Source organism: Calonectris borealis, chromosome 4 (assembly GCF_964195595.1).
Source record: "Calonectris borealis chromosome 4, bCalBor7.hap1.2, whole genome shotgun sequence".
Classification (NCBI taxonomy): Eukaryota; Metazoa; Chordata; class Aves; order Procellariiformes; family Procellariidae; genus Calonectris; species Calonectris borealis.
In genome coordinates, this window is record NC_134315.1 from 83,952,890 (window position 1) to 83,976,316 (window position 23,427).

Genomic DNA, 23,427 nt, shown 5'->3' on the forward strand with positions numbered 1-23,427 from the left:
TTGGTTTATTTACTTGACACAACACAATAGGCCCGTTTACATCCTGTCTGGCTTTCTCTCCTTTGGAAAAGGAAGGACTTAATTTATAGAGCATGCAGAAGGAAGAAAACCTTTAACAGTCTTACTGGTCGCTTTTGTACGCCTGTGTTGTAAAATCATACTAATAGTATTTGTGGCTTTTCCTATCTGGGGAGGCTCAGAACATGGACTGTTAAAATAAGCCACGGAGGGATGAGTATACGTAAGCTTTGCATATATTTCTGCACGCAGTATATCCAGACTAGTCACATTTCTTCAGATCCATTTCAAGCATAACAAAATGACCTTTTTAAAAATATCTTTTAAGGCACATTACAACACGAGTAAGAAAATGGACTCAAACTCTTCATTCGATTGGCCTCATGCGCCGAAATATAATGGGACATACAAGTACCTCTACTTGGAAGGCAACGTCTCCTATGTGGACTTCTACCTTCATCAGCCTTCAGTGGCAGCTGTCTTCATCGTCTCTTACCTCCTAATCTTCCTGCTCTGTATGGTTGGCAACGGAGTGGTTTGCTTTATCGTCCTGAGGAGCAAACATATGCGTACAGTCACAAACCTTTTCATCTTAAACCTGGCTGTCAGCGATTTACTGGTGGGAATCTTCTGCATGCCCACCACCCTCCTGGACAACATCATCGCAGGTAGGCTGGTTCGCACCACGTGGCAGAAAGAGCTCAAGGGGAACCTGCCTGCGTTTCTGAGTGCTGGCCTCCCTGGGTGCATGTTTCTGAGTGGGCTCTGTGGGCATTTCAAGTCACTGGAAGTCAGAGGTGAGGAAGACAAGCCTCTCATCCACCTTCTGACTGGGGCTGTCCTTGCTGACTTCCGCATCCCTCGTCTTTAGGAAAGGATTCTCCCACTATCAGGTTATATGTTTAGAATGACTTGGCGGATGCTATGAGCCACGTGCCGAGAACAATCAACCGTAGCGGTCGATTCCCTTTCTTGTCTTGAGATCTCATTTCAACGGGCTGTTAAATCACAAATGTTTGCTTTGCTGTTTTCTGAAACATCACAAGCTCACCCAAGCTATTTGGCAAAGCCTCCCTAACCCCTGCTATGGCCTGACAGAGCAAAAGAAACGTATTAGTTCTGGGGTGGAAATCTCCTCTTATGCGTATAAGCATAGTGCTGCAGTGAGATGGCGGCAATTTCAATTGCCTGTTTCCTTCCAGGATGGCCGTTTGGAAGCCTGGTTTGCAAGATGAGCGGGATGGTCCAAGGAATCTCTGTTTCTGCCTCTGTCTTCACTCTAGTTGCTATTGCCATAGACAGGTAAGACGATGCAGACACTGTAAAAACTGTCGCTTTCATCTCCCTCTGGCCACCTGACCATGCTGAGGCCGATTCATTAATCCACACAACACTGCAATAAATTAGATGTATTTTGATCCTAAGGCTATTAAGCAAAAAAAAAAAAAAACGTGGCCGGGTCTAAAGAGCAGCCATAGTAATTTGCTCCTCCGCTGGTATCTCTTAAAAATGGTACAACTGGGCTACACCTGGCTGCCTAGAATCGGTTTGTTCCTTAGCTATTAAGCTAGATAACAGAGGCACTAATACCTGCTTTGTTTAAATGAAGTAGCAGAAGCAGCAGGCTGATAAAGAGACAGATCAAAACGAGGAAATTTTAACAGCAAATGTGACTTTTTTTTTTAAGATTGTTTTTGCCAACACAGCTCTTAAATGGGGCAACTAAATGCAACTCCGCTGGTTTACGCAGGATGAGGAGATGATTCCATCTATACTTTTTAAAAACCATACAAATTAAAATGTGTGCGTACGCTTGCCTGTTTGATTAAGTGTTCCTTAAATGGCTTCTCCACACCTGTCCCTGGGTGTCTTTGCCACAGGTTTCGATGCACTGTTTACCCGTTTAAGCAGAAGCTGACCATTTCAACTGCAGTCGCCATTATAGCGGTCATCTGGATTCTGGCCGTCGCAATCATGTGTCCTTCTGCGGTCATGCTGCAGGTACAAGAGGAGAAGCATTTCAGGGTGATCCTTGGCTATGGCAATGAAACCCGCCCTGTATACTGGTGCCAGGAGGACTGGCCTAACCCGGGAATGAGAAAGATCTATACGACGGTTCTGTTTGCCAACATCTACCTGGCTCCCCTGTTGCTCATTATCATCATGTATGCTAGGATGAGCATTGCGCTCTTCAACACAGCGATGCCCGTGGTGGGAAAACACAGCCAGGAGCAGCGGCACAGTGTGTCTAAGAAGAAACAAAAAGTCATCAAAATGCTCATTATTGTGGCTTTGCTTTTCACCCTGTCCTGGCTTCCCTTGTGGACTCTCATGATGCTCTCAGACTACACCAACCTTTCAGATATCCAGTTGCAGATCATCAACATTTATATCTACCCCTTTGCTCACTGGCTGGCCTTTTTCAACAGCAGCGTCAACCCCATCATCTACGGTTTCTTTAACGAAAACTTTCGCCGAGGGTTTCAGGCAGCCTTTAAACTTCAGCTGTGCTCCAGGGAGATCCTTCACAGGGAGGTCTGTTCTCAGCGAGGCCAAAACAATGCCATTTTGCCAGCTGCCAACTACCAGACACCCCAGGATCAAGCTTGTCAAAACGCTAAGGAGGAGGAGAAGACAGTTAAGAAGGGAAATTGGGTGAATAACCAGCAGGATTTGATAATGGAGGATCTAAAAGAGCCCTGCAATGATGGGATTAACTGAAACATGCTATGAACTACCTAAATGATTTATGCCTAGCTGAGTTTGTTTATTGTGTTGTGAAACTCAAGCTCTGTAAGCCCTTTTTGACAAAAATGTCAATATGTTTCTGTTTTGAAGGAGATACGCAACTTGCATAATATCTGAACGTTTGATATAAGTAGGAAACCAAATTCAGCCCTTTGTGTTACCAGCTTAAACCAGTGGCAACTCCCCTGCAGTCAGCGATTACTCACTGCTCTTGAACTGGGCTGGAGCAAAGACGTGATTAAAATGGGATTACCTTCCATTTATTGTGACATAAGAGAAAAAGAGAACTATGATTATTGACTCGGATACAATTACTCCGGATGCTCACTGCTTAAGAGGAAAACATTCACTCATTTTCTTCTGTGAATCTCTCAGAGCAGCTGAAACAGGGTCGCTTGAACAATATTTACGGTAACGTTTCAGCGTGTAAGGCCAGTTGTTGTAATATCTCCAATATTCTTCTGATATAAGACAAGGAAAACATCACTGCTGTTTGCAGCATCCAGCGAGACCGTGGAGCTGGAAAAAAGGAAGGAATCGCAAGACGTGCCAGGGCCCTGAGCGTATGTCCCCTCCTGGGGGTTCGACCGTTGGGGCTCAAGGCAGCTCCGAGTCAGTGCGGCTGAGGGTGTCCCCCTTGTTGCATTAAGAAATAATTCTATATTAATACCTTCTAATGAGATCTATAAAAAAATTCCTCCACTAAACACACGACTAATCCAATAAACTCACTTCTTGATTTGACATAAATTTCTCCTTGTTCAGCAACGGGTCCTTGGTACTACTCTTTTAGCTTCTTCTGTGAAGCATAAGCCTGTTCCTCGAACTTGTCAATCCGTTGTTCTATAACTCTCATTAACTGAAATATTGGAGATACAGTCTGAATATTTGAACTGGACTCACCAGTTCCTGGGTCTTCTTGTGGTTGTACTCATATTGCTTCTGCCTGGACATTTTAAATGCCACCCGGTTCCTGCCCAAGTGACAAAAAGTAAGCATCTTCAGTCAAATTCCATTTATTCCCCTTTCTCGTTGCCCCTCTTGTTAATTCTGTGATATTAATTATTGCTGCAGCTAGAGAAATAAATAAGAGTGAAAATTTGACAAATAAAGGATAGAAAATGCCTTTTGTGGTACATTTTTGGGGGAACTCAATTCTATTTTTGTGGGGGATATAAGTTACCTAAAAAGACTTCCATTTCAATACTGGCAGGAGATAAAACACCTTTAGGGCCCATTCAATCTGACAGAACTCGGCATGTACAGAGAGCAACCTTGGAAGCACCTCCCAGAGGCTCCTGAAATCAGTGAGGAAAGCAGGTTAGTACAAGACTTGCTACAGAATTAGAGCATCACCATGGCCAAACGAGGGCCAAATACCAGGTAAGGTCATTCCCCAGTGCAGTCCTTCTTCAGGTGTGTTGGAGTACCTTTCAAGTCATGACATATTTGCGCTATTAAGGAAAAGCGACAACTTTTCAAGCTGGGTCATCCCAAACTATGTTCTCCTTTCTGAATACCAGAAAATAAGGAAAACATTTAGAGAATCATAGAGTCATAAATGTTGGAAAAGACCTCTAAGATCATCGAGTCCAACCGTCAACCCAACGCCACCGTGCCCACTAAACCATGTCCCTAAGCACCACATCTACACGTCTTTTGAACACTTCCAGGGATGGTGACTCAACCGCTTCCCTGGGCAGCCTGTTCCAAGGCTTGACCACTCTTTCAGTAAAGAAATTTTTCCTAATATTTGGGGAGTAATGGGAAGAAAAGCTGCTGAAACAGCTCTGCTCTCGCATTACAATGCATTTTATCTAGGCTGGGATTTTCAAAGGATCTAATCAAATATGGATGTCTGTTGTGTTCTGTTGAAAACCCCACCACAAAGGTTTTCGGAGCTCCAGGTATTCCACTCTTCCTGCACCCCTTCCATCCAGTCCTTGGTCCTTCACTTGTAGTTTGAAAAAATGAGACCTCTTTTCCCGGTCAAAGTTTGCCTTGCCTGGATTCCCAAAGCTTATTGTTATGTACTGGGGCCGATACTATTTAATATCTTCATCAGGGACATAGACAGTGGGATGGAGCGCACCCTCAGCAAGTTTGCGGATGACCCCCAGCTGAGTGGTGCGGTTGATACTCGAGACGGAAGGGATGCCATCCAGAGGGACCTTGTCAGGCGGGAGGAGTGGGCCCGTGCGAACCTCGTGAAGTTCAACGAGGCCAAGTGCAAGGGCCGGCACCTGCGCTGGGGCAATGCCCGCTAGCAATACCGACGGGGGGATGAATGGAGCGAGAGCAGCCCTGCGGAGAAGGACTCGGGGATGGTGATGGAAGTTAAATTGGACGTCAGCTAGCAATGGGTGCTTGCAGCCCAGAAAGCTAATCATATCCTGGGCTGCATAAAGAGAACCGTGGCTGCTACGCATCTTGCGGGGCATGCCGTGTATTGATTTTAGAGTAATATTTAATATGCTCATACTTGAGACAGCCTCTTGTTGCAGTGGGTGGTTTTTTTTCTCAAAAAGCTTTTGCCAAAGATGTGTTTTCCCGATTAAAACTAAGGACCAGATGAACTCCAGAGGTCCTGTCCAACCTGCATCATTTTGTGCTTCTGAACGATTCAGCAATGTTTCGAGAATATTTTCAAGGGAAAGTATATGCTCGTGTTTTTCCCAGTTCAGTAAAACACTCAAAAAATATGTACTCAAAATGAGTGCAAGGAAGACATAGAAATGCCCGGAAGCATTTGGCTCAAGCTGGTGATTCTCAAGACAGCCTTAACATTTCACTGCAGAACAAGGATGCTGAAGTAAAAGCCATCAAATGGTTTGCCTTCACCAGACACTGGCCTGTGCTAAATGCAGAAGTTATGCTTGCAAGAAAACTTCAAAATTAAAAAGTTCTGCTTTTTAAAAACTGAATTTTAGTATGTTCTCTGAATGCCACCCCGCAACAACAAACCCCGTTGTAACTGGCCTGTAACTATCTGTAATACAAAATGTAAAAAAGTTTTAAAAACGTTATTTTAAAAAGCAACATTTCATTCCGGAAACACTGTCTGATGAAGTAATTAGCCTTTGTGGAAGGAACTGAAGGGACGCTGACAAAAGGAAAAGAAAATTCTATAGGCTGACATAATTTCATGAAGTATTTCAATTTTCTTAGGAGTACACTTTCTAGCTGGACACACAGCTATCAACATTTTCCCATTTGCCCTACATAAAAGGCACGTTCCCAGCCCAAGATCAGCGAACACCGCTCGTCCTCGGAATTCCTGACAACCCTTGCCACAATCAGATAATGATTTCATGTACTGCTTTTTCTTTTATTGTGATTCCAGTAGCACTAGTGAAAAGTCAGGTCATTTGGTTATGTGATTCACAACCACACAGCCATTTAGGTGTCTCTGCAGTTTCAATAGGTAGCTGAGAGTTTAACCATAAAAACCCAAGGTTCACCCAACTGAGTTGTTTTCAAGAGATGCCCTTATTTCTTTTCATTTCATGAGCACAGAACAACTCCCACTAGGAGCAATTTAGGCTTATTCTAACACCTGACCCGCCTGAACCCTCTCCAAGTGTCTGCTTTACCTCCACCCAAGTCACAAGGTTCTCTAACAACTGATTTATTTCACAAAAGCAGGAGCAGGCCTAGGTCTCTACTTAGGTTTCTACTACTCATGCCCAGGATGCTCACAAGTAGGCTTTTAAGAGATACCTAAATGACTTTTTCAGCAGCACTACGTGACTGATTCAAAAACTAGAGTATCTGGTTCTTCATTAGACACTTGTCTAGGCTCTGCGCAGGGAACTTAGCACATCTTATAGGATCTGTACAGGGAACTTAACAGATCTTACAGGATCCGTACAGGGAACTTAACGCCACTTGCTTGTCCTCGGGACCAGTAGCGTTCACGAGTTACAATCCATGGCTCAGAGATCTCAAAGCACAACAGATCCAGTTATCATTTATCAACAAAAACCCAAATAATAAACATAGGCCTTCCACTCTCAAACTGAATTAGAATCAAACATCCTTTGCCACAACTAAGGTGCTAAGTTTCCAGAATCTCATGTTTTATTATAACGTGCCCGGGATTATTCTTCTCTTTCCTAGGGTTTTCTTCTTCTCAGTCTCACAAGCAGCTCTCTTCTGAGGACTTGCACTCACTTGGCATCAATTTCCGTCTAAACCCATGCCATAAAAATCATGTTCAGCATTCACACGTACTCTAAACGAGATTCCACCCTGCCTTTTTCAAGCTCATCACAACCTCTGCCGCCTTCATCTCACTGTCACTGTTCAGCAATTTCTTCATGACTTGAGGCTAAACCGGGTGAGGCAATTCCTTTTCACCATGCTCTTTAATTGCTGATAAAAGGTAACCTCTTCGGGAAACGCTCAGTACTTTGGGTTTTCCTCACAGAGTTTTTAAAACTGCAGATTAGGGCTGTTAGGACCAATGGTTTCTCTTACGGTTATGCTAGAAGGCGTCTCTGAATTCTGCCTCCCTAAAGAAGGGAACTGTGTTGTTCCGCTTGGGTCAGGAGACTCAATCCGGCGGCATCCACGTAACTTAAGTCAGGCACTCCAGAGAGGTCCGGAGCTGCCGGTTTGCTGGCAGAAAAGTGGAACAACCTGGAGAGAGTCTCACACCATTCACACGTGTTTTAAGGACAGTTGATCATCAGCAAGCTCTAGAAGCCACACTCTGCCTTACTACTTCTGGACGGAGGGAGACAACATTTAAACCTGAGATAATAAAGGATGAAAGCAATTCTCTTTCAGTGAAAAATCGTATCAGGACTCTGGCCTAGGGCCAGAGATACACTTGGATTCTCCTTACCGAAGCTCTTGAAGCACAGAAAGGGCTTCCCAGCGCAACCATGATGTCTCCGAATTTTCTATTCTGTAGCACTTAAACTGAATCTGAAGTTGGAGCAGCTCCAACAGGGCAGGTGCTCTTCTTCTTCTGACCGGAACGGGACCTGTAACAGGAGAAGAGCAGTTATCACAGTGAAGGGGCTGCACCACACGGATGGGCACAGCCACATTATGACGCCGCGGACCCTCGCTGCATCAAGTAGGGATATCGCGGGGCATTCAGACTAAAAGATGTATGTGGACAAACCTGCGACTGAGCGGGTAATATGACCAGGACAGATTTGCTGACCACCAAAAATTACTCGAGTCCAAGTATCGTATCACCTCCGAGTTCCTCGATATGTCACGTCTCTGGGACTCCTGTTAAAATGTCCTGCTTTCCACTTGTCCCACTGTTAGAAGTAGTTCCAAAGGAAGTGTACTTTTAAGAGCTCAGAATCCAAAAGGCAAACAAAAAGAACTCAATGCTGCTTTGTTTTTTGGAGAGAAACAAACTGAGGGTTTCTCAACATTTCTCCTTCCCCCTGCACACTCTGAACTGACAACGCTAATGTGCTGTTCTGGGCTTTCTCTCTCGGGTACTCTCTTCATTACTTACCCATTGGAAGCTTTTGGGTGCGAGGACTGTTTCTCATTAGGCACCTGTGTGTTGCCTCGTGAAAGAGGTCCTCTTCCACATGTGGCATTTGTAGGCGCGCTGTTAATATTAACAGCTGACTCAACACCATACTGCTAAAAAATTAAGGGACAACTTTGCCATCTTCCAAAAATTGAATATTTCATGGCCTGTCCCACTTGAAAAATAAACAGAACCTGTCATAGGCACTGACACTAAAATGATTCAAAAACCACTTACAAACACCCTGCAAATCTGGAAACCTTAACAAGAAATTCATCGTCCTCCAGTTAAACCATTATTGCTGTCCCATTCTGCTGAGAATAAGAATAAAACAGCTAAAATTTCTGCCACAAGGTAAAGACAACGTTATGAAAAATTAAGCTGATGTAAAAAAAAAAAAAGAAGGATGCTAATTGGCAGAATTACACTGACAAAGAGAGTAAACATTGTTGCTGGATCGTGAAAAAAACATCATTAAAATGAAATGATCCAAAGCCAGCAGAATATCAAGGGAGTAAAGCGAATTATGCAGTAATAAATGTGTCAAAATCCTTAGCAATGATGCTGCTGTGTTGTTTGCCTTTCCATTGCTTGTTTTTGTTTACCAAATTAAAATAAAAAAGTTTCCCTCTAAATTACTATTAGACTACATTAATTTCTTTATAAGCTCTTAACTTCCAAAGAAAAACATACTCCACTGAAGCCTGGCTTTGCAAGCTGCTCTTACTGACTTTTAAACTCCTTTCTAAATTAAAAAAAAAAAAGGTTAAAAAGTCTTCAAAACTAACAAAGTATGCAATTGTCAAGCAATTCCTGCAGAGAAGGTGAAGAGAAAAAGCAGGTACAAGCCATGTCACTTAAGGTATCCAGATAATACTTAAGCAAGAGCAGCAATGAGAAAATTGTAAAGAGGAGATAATGGAACTGCTAATTGCAGTACAGACTGTTAGAATTTACACTGGTGCAGTGGAAATCCTGTGCTTTAAGATAAATTTAAGTTTCTCTCTTGCAATCAATACCTGTTACGTATACATTTTAAAAACCTATTGCATTCTCTTTTTTTTGGGGTGGTGGTATAGTTGGAAGGAGAATGTAATTTTCACTGAAAAAAACAGCTTTTAGAAAAATTTAGCCCCTTTGGTCAAATGAAGATTAGTCTTATGACAGCTCTCCTAACACCTCTGTCAAGATTCAGCTATACGCTGCACCAACATCTTCTCTGAAGGACAGACTACGCTCTACCATCCTACCTTCAGAAACATTTGGGAGAGAAGACATCTGCGTATTTACAAAGCTCTAATGCTAGAGGAATGTGTAACAGTTCAATTTACACACTGACCATTGCATCTGGAGACAGGAGGAGAACAAACAGCTTCTTTGTCCTGGCTAGGAACCCCTCACATCAAGTCCCTGGAAGAAGGTTGATAAGCAGCTCTGTGGTGTTTCAGCTGGACAAGTGCTGTCTGAGGATTTCTAGCTCTTTTGCAGTCATCTGCCATTGCAATAATTTATTAAAAACTAAACACCAAGCAGTTACTCATTACAGTCAGTTACCAACATAATAACACACGTGCGCATCCACGTCCAAATGTCCTGCGAGAAAAGGATCTCGTGTGCATGCAAACAACGTTGCATGGATGCCAAACGAATCCTCCCAGCCGTGAATAAAACTCATTAACCGACACAAGTCATCTCTGCAGACATTGCATTTGAGAGGCCAAAGAGGCCTCAGCAAAGTCTCCGCTGAGCACGGAAAAAAGGGTTGTCAGCTTTCGGCTCACCCCGGTGAAGGCTCACAGTATCGGTGCTAGCTGAGAATGTCAACAGCCTCGGGAGAGAGCAGACTGAAAGTACTCATCAAGGATCATTTTCATAGCAAAGGAGATTTTTGTTAAATAAATATTTGCTTCATAAAAGTTGACTTATTTTGCAGAAATTGCTATCTGTAGTCACAAGCGATCATTCCCACTGGCTCAACAAGGGCAGAGACAACTTCTGCGCTGTAGGAGATGCACTCGCGCAGGAACCTGGCCTCAAGAAGAAACCGCGGGCAATGAGAGTCCCACGTTGCAGTTCTCATGACATGCCATGCGGACATTTCCCAATGGAAAATTTCCATTTTGCAAGTTTTCAGATAAGAATTTGAAGCCCTTTGAATTTTGCTCAGCTGCTTACCGCTCCAAACACACAGAATAACATTTGCTACCCTGACTACCCCACATCAGTTCTGGGTGTGAGAAAGAGCTTTACCTGTTTGCGAATCTCTGCTCTCTCATAGCTGAACAGGCTGGAAATTTGAGGATCAACAATCTGACACAGTAAGTGCCAGACGGGGCCACTAAGCGATACCTGGCACAGGCCGATGCGCTGCACCGAGCAGCAGAATTACACCTCAGTAAACGTCTCTCTAAAACATCTGGGAGGAAAAAACCCCAGTACTTTTACAGAAAAATGTTTCACAGCCTGGATGACCTTCGTGCAGATGACAAAACATTCATGAGCTTCATGTACTGAAGTCCAGACACATACCGGAGATGTTACTATTTTTATTATACCTGTTTCAAAAAGCAAACAGGAAAGAAGTAGATAATTGAGACTCACTCACAAACACTGGATTAGATATCCAACAGCACAAGTCCATTTTTAGGAAAGTCAGTCAGACTGGCTTGAAATAATTGGCTTGCTATAATGTCCATTAAACGAATAAAAGAGGAAAGTCCATCTTAATACCCACCGTAAGCTAGGAGCTGTAAGGAATTAATGCAGCAGGTGAAGTGGCATAAGGGAGTACCTGTAAATTCAAAGACAGAAGATCTATCAGCAGGAAGGCAGAAAAAGGCCAAGTTTTCAAAAAACATTCCTGCAGTCTAATTAAGAATTATTTCCGATCTTCCAAGTAAGAAGAACACTAACTGGCAGCTATTAAGGCTTTACTTTTTTAAGATCCAAATAATTCATACTAATGAGTTTTAGGAGAGATGAAGCGCTCTGAATTGCAAAGAATGCTGCTCAGTTACGTATTAGCAATGTAGATCAGGAGCCAGGCACCAGTTTGAGAAGGAGAGCATACCTGAGAAGGCTCTTTGTCCGCAGGAGGAGTGACGTTGTGGACTGCTGGACTTGGGAAGGCACCACCTACAACAGGACGGAGAAAGCATCAGGCTCCAGCACAGACTCTGACCTCATTACAGGAGATTATTCTCCGATTTAGCACAACTGTCTCCACGGCCACACTCTTACCCTGCAACTCCACTCCTCCTGTGAAGTGTGCTCCTGTCAGCTTATTCAGGTCTTAGCCTACTCCTCATTCTATGCTAAATTTCTTCTATTTTCTCCTGCTTTTCGACGCACTTTTACTTTACTTAATACTTCATGGCTTTGATGCTTCTTGGAAATCTGAGAACAATTTGCACTGGCAAAGAAAGAAAACCGTTTTCCTCGCAGAAGGGAGACAGAAGAAGGTAGAGGTCTATGCAACAACAGGCATCTCCACTGTGGCCAGTAATCCACTACGGCACCTAGGTGGTCTAGAGGACAAAAACAGTAACAGAATTGTGTCTTTGAGGTGTTTTATGCCTTTTTCAGCAGTGAGGAGGTGGTTGAGCTGGCTCAGCACCCAAAACCAGCCAGCTCAGTTTCTGCGTCACCTGCCCGTTGCCCCTCTCTATGTCACAACGTAAGCAGAAATAACTCGCCGTGCAAGGAAGATGCTGGAACTATCAGCCCCAAATCAGAGTAGCCCTCTAACGTCTAGTTAAACTAGTTTTACACCTGAGGGTTAAACTACCACATGCATCAACGATGGCAGATATTTGTGCTGAAAGGAATAAACACGTGGCTGCAATAAGCATATGGCTGCATATAGATACCTTCACTTGAAAACGTGATCTAGTACTAACTACCAGAGCAAGCAGAAAAAATTCCTCACCTAGTACTTCCTTGCCTGCCTTCTTTTGCCAAATAGCTGTCAGACGGAAAGAAACAGTCAAAAATAGGAATGGCCCAGTCAATATACTCTGCCACGGCCCAATTTTTTTAACTGCAACCCATCTGAGACCCAGCGTGATTCTTGCCCTCCTACGGCAGTTTTAAGAACTGCAGTTGAGCAGATCGACGGTCCGTTGCACCAAGAACTCAGCACACTTCCAGAGAGGCAATTTCATTATCTAATAAAAAAAGAAATATTGAAAAAAAAGTTATTTTTTAAAATTTTGAAGTTATTTCAAGTTATTCAATCCAAAACAACATTTGCTTTTAATTTTTGTTATGGGAATAACGAGTGGTGGGCACAGGTCATATCATATTGTGGTCGCCGAATTTAGCGCTGATATGCAAGTATGTCCAGCCAGAACGATGGGTATGTTTACATACCTTATGTATGTTTTTCTTTATATAAGTATCTACGTTTATGTTTACATTCCCTTATGTTTACAGGAAACTTAGAAAAGACCCATCTGCCCAGCTAATGCCTCAAACTGGGAGCCGCGTCGTTGGGGGACTTCACCTCCAGCTCCCCCGCGCCAGAGACTGCCTTACCTGCTTGTCCTGCTTTACTCCAGCCCTCCAGAGAGGCGGCTGCCCAGGGCTGGTCCGGCCACGCTCCAGCCCGGCTCAGACAGCACCCGTGCTGGTACATGGGTGAGTCACGCAGCCCCTGTAATTCCACAGGAAGACAGACTGGATGGGCAAAAGGGTTTCTCTGGCTGTGAAAATTTCTTCTAGCCTTTGCGATTACTGTCTCGAATAAGAACTGAAGCGTAGGAAGTTTTGGACGATTTTTTTTGTCTGTGAACTAAATCAAGATTTTAACATGCTGATCACGTGTAAGTAGAAAGTTAATGCACTAGCTCCACATACAGTGGTTGATTTTGCAACTCAATATGAAAAGGAAATGTCTCAGGTTAAAAAGCATAGTCGTATTTGGGAAAGAGTTGCTTTGTGCACGGCAAGATATTGCCAGAATAACGGGGAAAAAAGAAAAAGACCATTTGCTTGCACTGAGATGAATTCTCTAAATAAACTCAGTAACTCGACAGCATTATTCTTTGATAGACTCTCCGTTCCTAGAGCTAGCCAGTATTTTTGCCTGAATTCGCTGTATGTGTTCTGTTAAGGTTGAGGTATTTTGTTAAAAAAAAAAAAGCTGTTTTCAGTGTTGCTTTCTAGGGGACGACTAACCGATTTTTTAAGTGGTCTGCCTGGCCAATTGCTGAAAGGTGAGCATTTTGACATTACTTCATTTCATTAAGTATTGAAAATAACATTTTCATTCTGATCCAATTCAGAAGCAGATTACAAAAATTGAGAAGTAGTTACCAAGTGGAAAATATCGCCTCGAACTGGCCCGGTTCCTGGGTGTGTTACTGATCTGCTGATCTTAAAAGTATTTGCAAAAACCTTCGTGGTTTTTTTCCCCCCATTTTCCCACTTGTCACTCTATAAAAATTTAAAACACCAGTTAGAAAAAGCCAGCTATGTTTACTTTCAAAATAATCCAAACAATCATCAGAAATCTGTGCGAAGATTTGAAGCAAGACTCTGCTATTTGGTGACTGATTTGCAAATCAGAAAACCTCTTCGATGAATTAATTTCGTTTCATCTAATAATATTTGACTAGTCTTCTCGTGGGCTATGCGGATACTGCAATACTTTGGTTGCTCAGGCAGACTACTCTGTCAGCACTGTCTTCTCAAAACAGAATTACAGTCTCCTTTCAAACTTCCCGTGTTATTTGGTTTTCTCAAAGAGAAATTAAGAAATTGCTCATGGCAGTTTGGAGATTAAGCTATCACAAAGGAAAGTAAAGAATAAATATTCATGTAATAGTCTTTGTGATCTGCTGGGCTGAATTTAGAAGGTTAGATTATCTGCACTACAAACTGATGAGAAACTCAAATAGAAAACAGAGACTGCCAAGTGGTGTATGAAAGCATCAGTTTGACAAACTGGTTTTGTTTTTTTTTTTTTTTTTAGTGACTTCTCAAATCAAACCTTTATGCTGACAAGCCTACACTTTCAACAATGCTCCGTCTTGCCAGTCTGGAACAAAAAGAATATTCACATGGATGATGCATTTAAAGCACATTTCCAGAAAACACTGAGAGACAGTATAGAAGGCACAAACGTAGGCTTGTGTTTCAGGCTGTAAATAGCTGCAAGAAGTACACAACTCCCAGGTGAGGTGGCATTTGCAGTGACAGCAGCTCAGCTTGTCTCTGAGCGAGAAAGTATTAAGCAGCATGAGCAGAGCACAAAGCATTTACGATTTCCGTGGCCTTAAATGCCACGCTCACACAAAAAAACACAAAAAGAATGCCAAGCCGGAAGGGTAACATCGGGGACTGTTTTGCTACTCTTCAAAATAACCACTGCCAGACTTGTGAACAGAAGATCACGCCTCTTCAGCTGACTAAATGGGTACCGGATGCAACTAATCAAATTAGCTTCATGCACTTACCTTCCTTGTGAAATAAAAGGTTATATTCATCTAATAAATTTTTGCCAGCAGAATAATAGACAAGACCCTAATAATACGTGAGAGTGTGGTGTAAAACCGTAGCACGATCAGCTTAATTTTGGTATAGGCAATGAGAAAGGCTTTAATCTGGGTATAATGCACAGTATGGCCTTAATTTTTTAAATCTCTTTATGAGCAATGAGCTAAGTGACTGTGTACAGAGTACACTCAATTAATCCCTGAGATTTGAGTTTGGTGATTAACCTATCGACTTCTTGAACTCAAACTCCAGAAGAGGGAAAAGGAAATATTTATACCGTGTTGATCCAGCTCATCTGAAGGTGCAAAGCAGCTCTCGAAAGAGTCCATGTGTTTTAGATTCACAAGGCACTAACTGAACACACAGTGTTAAGATAATGTTTCAGTGACTAAATAGGCTCCCCACATCCCCTAAGACAGACTTTCAGATGTAGACATTTGTTACAGCAGAGTATTGTTTCATAGGTTACTTGTACTTTTAATCTGGGCAAGTAGGGGAGTTTCAAGGGTGATGGCTGCTGCTTTTGCATATATGCGGCAAAAAAAGCCTTATTTTGGACAACCATCATGACAGGCTTCAAGCATTGATTCCGTTTCAAAACGCCGTGTCCCTCATCACCAGAAAAGACGACAGTTGTGGCCCATATTGACCCCCGCGCAGGACGCACACCGAGGCACAGCCCATGCAGCGCCGCTGGCGCGCGTGCGGGAGAGCCTGCCTCACCCCATGCCCCGCCAGCCCCCTGCACGGGCAGGGGACCCTCTCCCTCGCTCCTCCTCCGCTATGCGACCCACTTCAGCTGTTCCACTTGGTTTTCCAAAGCGCTCGACACGGAGCCAGGGTAGGCCAGGCTATCGGACCTCATGGTGCCAGTGAGGACCACAGACAAGGCACACCAAGATGCTCAAAGACATCCAGGGAATAGCGTTGTCCTCTTTTCTGCTAGTACAGAAGATTGTACTTGGAATAAGCATCTTCTGCCGGTTCAAGAGCCAGGAGGGAAGGCAGGACGCTGGGCTTGTGACTGGATAAGCGTTGTTTATTACTAGGTTACAAAATATATACCAAATTCTTCCATGGAAATCACATGCATGGGATCTTTCTGCCTATATCGCACCGTGCTGTTCCCACCCACAGAAATTATGATCCCATGAAATCAAGTGGCATAGCCGGAAGTATTTTTCAGCAAAGAAACCCGAAGGCACTGGAACTGTATATATATTTTAAAGTGCTTTACTGCATAATCCAATTTTTCATTGGACTGCTGACCTCCTACCTGGTTTAAAATACCGGGAGGCCAATTAATTCCTGCTTTAAAACTACAAAAATCAGTCCTGCCAGAGATTAATTATGTTCCACACCGGCTTCTGAATAGCAGAATACCTTGTTGCTAAAGTTATTCTGAAGCCTGAAATCGAGTCCATCTCATTTCTGACAAAGCCGCGATTTATCTGGAAAAAGATAATAACTGCACAGCAGGACAGTGCTCTTTTGGATGCAGTAAGCTTATTATTTTTATACACTTAAACTGTTTAGGAATGCGCAATTAAACTCAATCGCATATTTGACTGTATCTATAGTCATGAAGTAGATACGTATCAATATGGCCCATTCTATTTTACCCTTTGTCCCACAAGGACAAAGAACAGAGATGGCAAAAGGAGCTTTCCCTTGTAGGAGGCTTTTGGAAGCCTCACATGATTTGTGAAGGTTGGTTTAAATAAAAAAAAAAAAGTCTTTGGCTGTGAGCTTTTGCATCCAAAAGATTTAATTCTTCCTTCTCTGAAAAACCTTGCTAATTTCTAGGGAGGGGGGAAAAAAAAAAAGCTAAATATTCACAGTCATAAAAAGATGTCTGAAGACAAAATACTTCATAACTTTCCTAGCAGGCCAGTTTCTTAAGTGTGCTGGCTCTATCTCAAATGCCTTGAGTCAGAGCGGAGCGAGGAGGTTCCGCTCCAGAAAAATCCCAACACGCGCTGTAACAGCAGCCGCTGCCCAGATGCCCTCCCAAGGGAGAACAGGACTCTTGCCCACCAATGCCCTAAGGCACACAGTAGGAGTAGTACTTCACCTCAGGTCACAAGTAGCCTAACCACTGAAGAAAGAACAAGTACATTTACTGTTCCCCACAACTGATTGTGCAGTACCACGAGGACGAGAAGAAAAAATTATGAAAAATTACATTTATTATGACACTGTTTGTATTTCTCATGATTATTACACATTCACACGAACAATATAACTATTTCACAGGAGGATGGGAAAATGCATTCCCTGAGTTTTTTTTAGATATATACTTCAGCAGCTGCAACAGAATTTGGCAAGAGAAAACTGCCCCAGCATTTCCAGCCTTATTTTGCAAGGAGTTATCAGCCCTCCGTAAACTCAATGAAATGAAGACTTAAGCAATTCTTGAACGTGAGCTGGTCACGTGCCACAGAACAGCCAAGGTATTTTTGGCACTTTACAAATACACAGATAATCACGCATTCAAGTCAAAGTGCCTTGATACAGTAATTAGAAATAAACCCCAAACACAATACATTTCGCTGCTCTGCGGGATTAACAGCAGATGCTAAGCCTCTAAGAAACAGTTGAGCCTGCCTCACTTGGGGCTTTGGAACAGGTCTTTATTTATCTGCCTCTTCCTTGTATTACTTAAAAAATCCAAAGAGATTTCTCTGATAAAAGCTGCAGCATTCATTTCCTCTGCATTTGTAGTTGCTACTGTTACAAGGCAAAGTTTGGCAGATAGGATTATATGACACAGCAAATTTTTTTTAAAGTGAACAACACAGAAAAAAAAGATACTATCCTTTCAGGCCTAAGACGTGCTTCTTCCTTTTTCCCTGCTCTCACACACCAGTATGTTGGATAAACTGTATATTGTTTCCAACGGCAGCTGATGCATCATCCCGTGTTGCCAGCCAAACAATCTAGAAAAAAGGAGAAAGACAGGAACATGGAGAGATACAGACAGAGCACAAGATTCTCCTTCTCAGGTGAGAGAAGATGCCATCAAGCTCCAAAACTAGCTCTCAACTCGGCTTTCACCACTGCACTCTTCAGCAAGCTGAGCCTTAGGACATGAGCTGCAGGCAGGAACCGGTGCTGTGTCCCCGGCAGTGCTGGGAAGCAGCACAGCATTAGCAACATGCTGCCGGGACAGCAGAGAGCGGGAACAACGTCATGTCTGCAGGCGCTGCGACAGCCCGACGTGACGGGCAACAACTGGGAGCCGGAGCTACACAACATCATGGCAAGTTCAGCCCTCCTCTCCCCACCACCCTCAATTTTTCCTCTGTGCTTTTCTCCCGCCGTTCAGTACACCCTGCAGCAGTCTATAGATCCATGGCATATCCTCCTCTTGACACTACTTTTCTCAGCTCACCGCAAAAGGTAGCAATGACCATTTCCTCGCAAAGAGAAAAACGTGCCCCATAAGCCCACAGAGCCCTGTCAAGAAACCGTAATAAAGGAGCCAATTCCTATCACCAGCCTGTGGGTGATGAACAAACTTGTCATGCCGATGGTGGGCAAATAAGAACGTAAACACAGCTAAAAAAGAAGAAAATCCGTTAACGAGAAACATAGTGAGCATGTTAACAGTGCAAAGTAAAAAACCAAACAGATCCTGTTATTCAGGACTGCACTCTATAATACCAGTGTGAATTTAACAGCTCCTGAAAAGTTAATACTCCTTCTAAAATACTGAATAAACGGTATATAATTTTTCATAAAGTTTTGCAGCTAAGGGTCACGTTCCTCACCTCAAGAGCTATGCTCAGTTCTTGATGGGAGTCAATGAGAATTGATCCTGAACGCTGAAATTGTGAGCCAAGCCAGGGACGTTAAGGAACACATGAGAGCAAGTCTCCTACCCAGCTAACAGCTCATGCACCAATTGCCTTCTGGACTCCACTTCTAAAAATGGAGAAAACATGATTAAACCCTGCGTTGCTTTTTACTCACTGCTTGCTTTCGGCAATCCAGCCCCACTGGAACTGCTGGTACTTGATATTCAAACTATTGAAATACTGATGGCACCGAACAATACTGTTGCACAGACACCATTCATAAACGAGCAGTCTAATCCACAGCATAACAATCGCATTAGCAAGGACCAGAGCCAGCTCCGCTAAGCGTTTCATCGCACAAGGCCTCGACTTTGCCTGTTTAACCTTCTCTGCATTCTGTGCAGAGGGGTCATGCTGTTGCGGGAAGGTTGCCCACGGTCTACTGCAGTAACGTTTACAGCCTCTGCTCTCCAGCAGGTGGAACGAGCTGCGGCCAGAGACAGAGCGTGGGGCTGGAAGGGTCATTTCGTGCTCAGGTATGGGACCTGGCTGTAGACAGCTCCTTTGTTGCCTTCCCAAAGGCAAACAGACACACACACACTTTGCAAAGCACTTTGGCCTATGCAATCCAAGGGGAGCCCAAACACCCTGTCCCACGTGCACAAGCCTTGAGGATTCGGAACCCATCTGACTCCATCCGTTCCTGGCTTTGTGCGTAGTTCCCATCGCCCCGACTCATTTTTTATTCTTTCTTTGTCTGTAAAATCCTGTGCTTCTCATTGGCCAAAATTTCCACTATAACCTGTAAGCAATCACCAAAATCTTATCAATACAACAATCACTCTGTAGCAGACATTACTAAAGACAGAAATATGAGAAAGAGAATCATCCTTATACATACAAATGCACACAAGATACATAATGATCAAATTCAAAGATGGTGCATCCATGAGTAAGTGCAAGCACTTTAAAATTTCTTGGTTTGTGAACCCCACAGTGGAGGTGCCTCTCTCCTAACGTCAAACTAAACGCACTGACAAGACCCTGCCTTTCCTTAGTTACCTTTCACGAAGCACGCACAAGGATCTCACAAACCTCCAGGTATCCAGAGACCGCAGGCTCTAAAGTCAATGCTGGGCACTTGAAATATTTACTTTTACTGCAAGGTGCATTTGAAATATCAAAAGTTGTTTAGAATCGCACTGTGAAAAGGCAGAAATAATCACCGTCTCAATTTTACTGATGGAGAACTCAAGTGCTGAATACTGATGTGGACACCGACACCCACACAAGAATAAAAGCTGCACAACACCCAACCTCCATGACAAACCCTTCTCAGAAGGACAGGAAAAAGGAGAAGGGACAGGAGAGCAGAAAGACTATTTCAGGGGAAAAAGGTCCGAAGTCGCATTAATCACCTCTGTAGTCCCTGCCAAACTCTACGGTTGCTCATTTAAAAACCTCTTCGCCTGATCCAGGCTGTTCAGCTGTGGCCCGGCAGTATCGCAGAGGAGTCTTGCGCCAGGCGGGCACACGGAACGCGAGACAGGACTCGACACACGGCGCTTCTGCGCACAGTCAGCTCAGCCTGGCTCCGACACTGCCGGCTTCATACTCAAAACCCAGAACCTTCTCCCAGCACGAGGGAGAGGTTTAGCCAGAGCTGACGTGCCTTGACACCAGCAACGCCATTTTGAGCTTAGGGCCTTTCTCATCCAGGCAACGGGTTTCAAGCCCGTGCGGTCTGAAGAAAGCTGAACATCTCTCCCGTCTGACAGCTGTGAAGAGCTTGGCTCGTCTCAGTCCTGTTTCCACTGAAATTCATAGCATGTGAGACACGCTCGTAGGTGACAATCCCCTGATCGTCGCAAGGTGGACAATGATGGACAGGCAAGCTAAGACAGCTTCAACTCCCAGCCTTCCAGGCTGGCCTGCGTCAGCCTGGGACAGCGATTCACACGCTCGTCCCCTTTTGTTTGTCTGAACGGGGGCTGTTTTCAAGTCGACGAACACGCAGTGCCTACACAACGTCTCTCAAATGTAAGAACATGCAGAGAGACCACTGATCTCAGCTGGAGTTCTTGCCTCGGCTGGAAACATAATTACCCTCCCGCAGCCTGGGAAGTGGTTTGTGCAACGCAGCCAGGGACTGCAGAGTCGCCGAGCTGCAGGTGTTCCTGCAATGGCAGGGCTGAGCAGCAAGACCCATCTCTTCCTAGTGTCTTCCTAAACATCTCAGACAAATTCATTTGCGAAGAATAAGCAAGCACATATATCAGCCCAGTTTTAATATGCCTACTTCCTTACTCCGCAAATCAAATATCTATTCTGTACACTTTTTTCCTACTTTCCTTACAAATGATGTAAATATTTATCCCTCAGTAAGAGGCCCTAAAGAAAGCCTATATTTTGAATAATGAAATTCTCATTGGCTTCAAACGCGTACTAATGCTTTTGCGCTGCTTTGTGCTCAATAGCCCAAAGGTTCGGATGTTTGCGAGATGCTGATTATTTTCTGTTTTCACATCAAGCATTTCAAAGAAAGGCGATCTGCATGCAACGTATTTTGCAAACTGACTGATATGATACTGTATTCTCTTAAAGACACTCTGCATTAGACCTTAAGGTCATAGCTGAAGAAAAAAAAACACATTAGTGGGCATAAATTTCAGACAAGTTAATGAGAGCTAGCTTTATTCAAAAGAATCCGTGTGACACTCTGCTTCCACAGCAAATTTCCGACTACATAAATCCCACTCGGGGCAATAGTGGCTGAGAGAACGCTAAGAAGGGAGGCAGCAGAAGGAATTTTCCCCGAGTTCCACAGTAGCAACAACCTCCAGAACTAGAGTTACTGCAGCATCTGTTCAACTTCTGACAAAGTTCCTAGGAAGAGTTTACCGTGAACTCATCTAAAGTCTGCCTTCAAGATTTCAACACTTAAGCCATCAATTTTCCTTCAAAAGAAAATGGAAACATTCTACCATCCTCCAAACAGTCCGTGGGTTGCAGGGTTCAGCATACGGTACCGTGGTGCTTTAAAGAGTCCTGACCTGCACTTCCACCCCATTTGAGGTTATGGAAGTTGGGCTCCCCTCTCCTCCAGATTAACGGTGGTAAGGGTTTCTGTTTAAGCCTCAGGCTTATTTAGATATCAGGGACGGGCTTTGGCTTATTCTGTCAATGAACAGAGGGAGCAGATCCCGTACAGCGGTTCTCCCACAGCGAAAGGAATGCTTCCCGGACGCGTTCAGAAAGAACGGAGAAGAAAACAGCCCCACACCTGGCTGCGGCAAAGCCTTCTCTCGTGAGGCACGGACTCACGCACGTGAAGTCTCTGCAGCTCGCTGGCCAAAACCAGGGTGAAGGGCAAAGGGAAAGGACAGAAAGGACGTACACCTGAACGTATTAGCAGGTCTGGGAGTAGAAAGAAGAGGCATCACAATTTGTAGCGAAGATTGTTATACAGTGCACCTAATCACAGTTATTATCCTGCACTTCAGGCAAAGGCTTTCCTTTGCTCCTGCCTAACCGGCGCTCGCTGCGCAGGCTGCTCTTCCCCTTTTTGTAGGGAGCACAGTAAGTCAGAAAAATCAGGGGAGGTGACAAGGGCCCAGTCAACCCCCAACAACTCCACATGGTCTCTCTTTAGCTATACACACCATAACCCTGCCTACTGACACAAATCAAGCTTATTTTCTCTATCACTTTTGGTGCACCGAATAATTCCACAATAATACCTAATTATTAATTTTTTCTGATTGTCCTTTTTGCAGTACATGCGGTCAGATCGACTTTTCTGCCCATCCTGCTTTGAACATGGACGCGTCCATTTTTCTGCCAGCTTTCTGACAGCGTGAAAGCTGCACCATCCAACTGGTCCATAAGCGTTCATCATTTCATGCTCACAGAATTATTTTATAGCTTAGGAGCCAAAGCACAGCGGTAGCAGTATTGCATATGCACACTAGTTGAAGCATCCAGAGAGAAGCGCCTGTGGTCTTTTTCTTTGGAGAGAGCTCTGTATTATTCTTTTAGCAGCTTAGAGTGTATCCACCGACTTCTAGCTGTGACTGCTCTTCACAGCTGTCAGTCAGACCAGGGAATATTCGCTCAGACACCTGGCAAATGACAAGTGTGTTGCCACTGAATACCTGCAAAATTAGCAAGCATTGCCCAACATCCGTTATAGGCTACAGCAAGAACAGGTTTATTTTTTCATCCTGATCAGCTTCTGCTTTCCATAAGAACAAGGCACACTGTACGCATCCCTTGCTGTTTTGGGAACAGCTTCAGAACACCCTTTCACCCAAAGGGAGCAACAGCCAAGTTTTGTGTGGCTGCCTTCATATCATTTGGGCTTTTTCTCTCCATAGCTTGCTTTCTCACTAAGATTTTTAGCATCTCTTTCCCGTTAAGACATTCTCTGCTGGCATTTATTTTTAACATTTTAACAGGCAGCATTAGGTTCTTGTGCTTACAGGCATCCACACGCACATTAAGAAACTTATAAATGGTTTGATGAAAGTAAGTGCACTAAGTCTTCAAAGTGATATCTTCAAAGATGCCCTGAGAAGAAGTGTTAGTTCTCAAAAAGCAGATCATCAGCTGGTTTTTGGTAACCTCAGCTGACACAGTAATTGCCACGCCGTCTACTGCACTCATTACCACAGGGCAGACATTTGACTGCCACACAACAGCCAAAAGGAACCTGGCAGCTTTCAGACTACAAATATTTCCCTCTTCTCTACTTGCACAATTACAGTTGAAAAGCTGTAAGGGAAAGATACAGTGATTCAAAGCATCTTTACTCATCATTACTAGCAGCATTACAAAACAGTATTTGCCTTGTGAGAT

At 43.8% G+C, this 23,427-nt stretch overlaps 1 protein-coding gene across 1 annotated transcript; it reads left to right on the forward strand.

Moving 5' to 3' along the window:
* The first annotated feature begins 370 nt into the window (after positions 1-370).
* Positions 371-2,739, forward strand: NPFFR2 (neuropeptide FF receptor 2). Its single transcript, XM_075150489.1, has 3 exons — positions 371-686; positions 1,221-1,320; positions 1,899-2,739. The coding sequence occupies exons 1-3, from the start codon at positions 371-373 to the stop codon at positions 2,737-2,739; spliced, it is 1,257 nt and encodes a 418-aa protein (XP_075006590.1).
* Positions 2,740-23,427: the final 20,688 nt, after the last annotated feature.